The sequence below is a fragment of the Leiobunum rupestre genome, chromosome 1 (genome assembly GCF_980474605.1).
Source record: "Leiobunum rupestre chromosome 1, qqLeiRupe1.1.hap1, whole genome shotgun sequence".
Taxonomy (NCBI): domain Eukaryota; kingdom Metazoa; phylum Arthropoda; class Arachnida; order Opiliones; family Sclerosomatidae; genus Leiobunum; species Leiobunum rupestre.
The window spans coordinates 54,005,853-54,011,852 of NC_143384.1; the positions used below are offsets into that span (position 1 = coordinate 54,005,853).

The 6,000-nt window shown below is 33.7% G+C and overlaps 1 protein-coding gene across 1 annotated transcript in view; it reads left to right on the top strand.

The window, feature by feature from the left end:
* Nucleotides 1–4,029, top strand: part of LOC149963254 (ionotropic receptor coreceptor Ir25a-like) — a 29,116-nt gene extending 25,087 nt beyond the window's left edge. The window contains exon 9 of the mRNA XM_090170527.1: nt 3,815–4,029. Within this exon, the coding sequence (XP_090026653.1) occupies nt 3,815–3,981 (167 nt within the window). The 3' untranslated portion in view covers nt 3,982–4,029. The remainder of the gene's footprint in view (nt 1–3,814) is intronic.
* Nucleotides 4,030–6,000: the final 1,971 nt, after the last annotated feature.

The following is a 6,000-nucleotide window of genomic DNA, read 5'->3' on the forward strand; positions in this document are numbered from 1 at the left end:
TGACTCCGACACAGTACCATTCTAAACAACGGTATGAAATGGAATCTATTGTGCGACGATTAAAACGAAATTCGTAGGCGAGAGCCGAATGTCTTGCCGTATGCTTATCAAGCTTATTGTATAAGATTAGAGCCCTTAACTGGCCAAGTGGTGTTATAACTGGTGGCTTTACCAGGGTGCCAGGGTCCGGAACTTATAACCCACAAGGGCGGGGGTGCACTAACAAGGAGACGACCCGAGGTGTAACACACCGATTTGGTTCAAACTCGGGGGTTTGGTAGACCTTCATGTAACTTGAAACACCCTAAAGGGAAATGTCTCCATAGGCAACCGTTTTGCCATGGCAACCAAAAATGTTTTTGGCAACAGAAAATGGCAATTTTCCCATAGAAAATAACATGGGAATCTGACCAATATTAAGGGTACCCCCCTGTAAAAAATTTTAATTTTTGAAAATGCTAAAAATAGAAAATATAAATAAGAAAATAATGAAAAAGTTCGAAGTTGATTAAAATCTTTACAGGGGTACCCTTACATTTGGTCAGATTCCCATGTTATATTCAATAGGAAAATTTCCATTTTGTATTGTCAAAAATATTTTTGGTTGCCATGGCAAAACGGTTGCCTATGGAGACATTTCCCTTTAGGGTGTTTCAAGTTACATGAAGTTCTACCAAACCCCCAAGTTTGAACCAAATCGGTGTGTTACACCTCGGGTCGTCTCCTTGTATGAGATGTTACCTTTTATCAAGTGATTCTACTCCTCTCTCCGACTTCGATCAGCTAAGGACCAGGAAATAGACTTCTGCTCAGTCTAGAGGAGGTGTCCCAGTATTGCTGGTGCTCTAGTGGGCTTTGTTTTCATCTGTGCCGTGGTGAGTCTCCGAATGAGACGCTGCGGCGCTTGATTTTCCACCTTTTGGACTTCAGTGATTGATTGAACTTGCATGAAATAGTGTGAAATTCACTATTTAACACGATAATCTTAATCCACAACACGGGGAATACATACAAGTTGAAGAAGTATTTGAAACCAACATTATGTTATGAAGAGCTTTGAAGCCCAGACACATGAAGAGGGGCACTTAATGTTTAACAAGGAAGCCGGAAAAATCAATCTGGACATGTTCGAAATAAAATTGGTCCTAAAACGAAGAAGCTGAGGTCAAAGACGACCTGAAATTACTTAGAATAGGACGGACTGCCAGAAGACGAAAGTCTTCGTATGATAAGGTATATAATGGGTTAGCTAAGTTGAAACCTTCAATGGAAAATAGTTAAATGATGTGGTGAGAATTTTTGGAGGTTGTAAATTGCCTTCTTAATTATACAGAATAAATGTTTAAAAGACGAAAACCTTTTTTTAAATTTCATTGTAATTGGAATTCAGTTTTTCTATTGACGTTGAAATGGGAAGCGGCAAATCGTAACCCGAAATCACCCCAGCGATGTGGGGAGTGATCGAACATTACCGTGTATTTCGGAACGCTGGAAGGCTTGCGTCTGAGGTTTGAGTGTCAGCAGGAAAGTTCTGTAGCATTACATGGTTGTTGGTCAACCAACCGAGCTATGGACGTTTGCTTAGGCGTTAATATGAGATGACCTTTAATATAAGATGATTGATGTTTCCTGTGCACTGATAATCACGTTTTGATCAAATTCATTTGAATACGAATTAAATCTTGAACTGTGTACTCATATTAAGTTTTAAGAATTTCAAAATTATAATTTCTTGATATCCCTATCTATCCTTAAAAAAATAGATTAAAGCCATGTTTTGAATCATACATGGGCCAAATGGCTACCCTCCACCCATTCCAAGCAAAGTTTTGCCCTCCGTTTTATTACCTCCAACCTCCGGAGGGAAAGATGCAGATTAAAGAGTGAGAGGGTCGATTGAAAACGTTCCCGACCACGGACGAAGGGAGAGAGGGCACAGTACAAACCCTTCAGTGGGCAAAAGGGTATAGGATAGACGCCAGTACCTTCAATCCCAGTGCAAGATATAGATAATGATGTTGAGTGCAAACCTGGTCTTTGGTGGTTAGGAGGGCAAAAGTCAGGAAGGGGAACTTTTGACCGGGAGGGTGGAAAACAAAGCTGTGGGGGATGTAGAGGAAGAAAGAGCAATCCTTCATTCCAAAAAAAAGAACAAGCAGTTAACGTAAGCGTGCATGATATTCTCGATTCGTATATGAACCTTTGCCTTTATTATTTAATCCTTAAAACGTTCTACAACACAAAACCATATTTAGGAAGTATGTATATTAGTTTGGTAGGAAATATCAGACTTTTGCATTTCGTATTTAAAAATTTGCACAATAACTTTATATTCCGACTTTTCAAAGATGAAGAACGATTACAAAAACGTATTTACCTGTGTTATTTCACAATTTAAACAAATAGTTCTGCTACATTGACATCTTTAACTCGGGTGGGCACCATAGCGTATAATTTTAAGTACAAAAATATTTATTTAAAAAATATAAACTGTAAAAGGTAAAAAATCATAAGGTCTAAAATTAATTAAGTAAAAAATTACAATATATAAATCATTTAGCTCGTCAGTCACAAAATATAATTTTTACTTCGTAAAAATAAAATATAAAATCATAAAGTATTAAACTAATTTCAATATTGATAACACAAACATTTTACTTGAGAATATCAGATAAATTTTATTGGTAGAAGTTGGTTTTTAATGGAAATAGATGGAAGTCATTCAAAGGCAAACAGTTGGCTTGCGAATTTTAGTTTATAACGATTTGGGATATAAGAGAAATTGTGGCTCCTGTAAAACAAGTAGGTCAACTGCAAGATCGGAACGAGGTTTAATTACAGAAGAAATTACTTTGCGGTGCGCAATGTGTCTTAAACATGAATGATCAACAAGGTTCCTCCGGTGTGGTCAGTTTTAAATTTGCCAGTCATGCTCTGACCCTATTTTAAACACCTCTAAAAACGTATTATCCGTAGCATGTAGACTTTTTACTAATTTTAAATAAAAACAAAAAAGTCTACAAATTTTTTTTATACTTTGTAGCTGAATGCTTAGAAAGGTTGAAACTTTATAAAAATGTGAAAAATATTTTATACCTTATAACTGAAAGCCCAAAAACTTTTATAAGTTATGACTTTTACTTAAATTATTTGATTATTTTGAATTTCTTATTTTTATTGTTAAACGTTATGATTAATAGATGAAGAAAGTGGTTTATAACTTCTGAAATTAAACGCTTTGATAAACCCTTTAACCGCACTTTTATTTCTAAGCTTTGTCGAGTTAACTGTATTTAAGAAGTAAAAATAACTTTATCATTAAAATGCAATTGAACTTAACCTTCAATTATCACTGTTGCAAGCAGCAAGCCTCCAGATAACAAAGGTTTATGTATAACACGCTTGTGTGCAGCTGCACTATACGAATTCTTTTCATTTAAATCGGTATCAGAAATCAAGTTGGACACAATTTAGTGTATCAACGGAGTGCACACTTTTACTTCCGAGGGTCGACGGGTACGTAAGCTTTTTCATTTTAACCTGAAAATATATGTGGTTTCCTAAAACTCGCATCTTCTGACGCGATTGACTCTCTTGGTGGTGACGTTTTTCTCCCCCTCTGCTGGTAGGGAAAGTTTGACCGGGATGCCCGCCGATTGTCCTATCATTATACAGATGTAGAGCTAAGTACCTTCTTTGGTTCACTAGCAGCGCACTTTTATCCGTTTATTGCCAACTGAAAATTAATTTGTAATTTAATAAGCCTATGAAAGATTATCCTTTGTTTAATCCATTAATTTATTTTTATTTTCAGGTGGAATTTTTTTGGTGACGGGCGTTGGAGTTGGAATGGCTCTGGTTTCTCTAATTTTGGAATTCATTTACTTTAAGACTAAAACATCTACGTCAAAAGTCGTAAAAGTTGTTAACTTGGATCAATCAAATCAGCGTTTTACCAAGATGGATGGATCAAAACGATAAACGAATATTTAGGAAGAAGCACCATTTGCACCTTTTCAAATATTTCAATTAAGTAATGGATTGGTAGGAGAGGATTGTTACAATGGCGATTCCGGTTAAGATTGACACGGACAGTAGTTTATTTCCAACTCAAAATGAAAGTATTTTTACACTGTAGAAATATATCAGTCCATATAGATAACAAGATTCCCACTGTTTATATAGAAAACTATTGGAGTTCTTTCTTCTTTAATATCGGTCAAAGTTTTTCGATGAAGGGTTTTTTTTTCAATCTGAAAAGAAGCGTTACAAAATGACTATAATTTGAAAATATCAAATTATGTATAATTTGAAAATATCAAATTATGTATAAATAAGTAAAACAAATAGCATTTTATTTTTAATTCGAACCAATGTATGTTGGTAAATTTAATAATGTTCAAGTGATCAAACGTTGTCCTAAAACAAATCGAGTTTCATTTGATCGAACCAGAACCGTCCCTTGGGTAGTGCGAGCGGGGCAGTGGCCCAGGGCGCCAAAGTTTTAGGGGCGCAAAATCTAAGATTTTCATTTAAATTGGATATTGAAAAATTAAAAAATTCTACCTAAGGTTCTGGGGGCACCATTTTTTTTTGCCCAAGGCGCCATTTGAGCTAGGTACGGCTCTGGATCGAACCTACTGTTCCTCACTTAACCTTTCCTAATATGATCTTATTTGAAATGGAACCGAAACCTAACTTATAATATCTAATTGTTATCTTGAATCTTAACTTTAATTAATCATAGCATAAAATGTTAACCTTTTTTAATCTAATCCATAATAATAAATTTCAACATACCTTAATAACCAAACTTATAGTTTTGTACTTGCTATGTAATTGATAACGATTTTCAACTATGAAATAAGAATCACTTTTTTTAAGAAATTTCTTTGGTACAAGTAACTTTTCATATAAATAATAATCATAAAAATAATAATAATAATAATATTTGTTTCGCAAAGAAACAAACTTTGCAGGCAACCACAGAGGCAAAGCCTATACGTGGTGGTTACCGGGACACCCACAAACAAATAAATTAGATTTTCAGAACGCAAAAAAAGTTAAATAAATAAAATCAAAATCAAAAATGATTAAATTAAACATAAGAGAGAGAAAATTAAGAATTTTGTGAAAGCCAAATGCCAAAAAGAAATTACGTTTTGCTTTCGGTGGGAGTGTGAAAGTAAATATTTCTGATATTCCTCTTACTCACTTTAAATAGTTAAAATTATTTCGCGTAGTTTACTAAGGATGACTTATATTAAGCAGCACATATTCATGGCTTTTCATAAATTACCCATGAAGTTGTCTTAAGTGATTCACAATTTGGGTAGGTTTGATATTTCTAAAGATGCATTTTACAGAATATTTAAGAACTCATTGAAAACCAGAATCGTCAATTTGGACATTTGTTAAATGATTTTTAAGAAAGGTTTCTCAAATAATATTAATCATAATTTTTTCTTAAAATATCTTTAAAATTTATAATCTAAAAACTTATTACAAATATCTAAAAAAAATGTCTGTTTCAATCTACTAGAATATTTATTCTGAAAAATATCAAAGCATACCTAATATTTATACACCAATTAACAATGTTATTAACAGACAATAAATTGACCCTGTATGGTTAGTAACTTAACCAAAAACGGAATGATTGCGAAAGGTAGCATTAAACATGGTACAAATAAGTGTTAATGGCTATATAGATATAAACTTATATGAATATAAAACCGTTGTCATTACAATGTCTAGCAAGCGGAGAACAATCTCCCTGCGACATTGCGTTGTTCAAACTTAAAAAAGAGACCCATTTATGATAACATTGTTAAATATTAACTTGCACAATATAAGATATTTGTCATTAAAATATCATTTACTCAATTGGATTTTTTTTTAGTTAAGAAAGCATAATACTATTTTCATATAGAAGTAAGAGGTGCATTTTTAATTCCAGAAGTCGCATCAGTCTTCGGAATTAAGGCCCTATGCAAAATC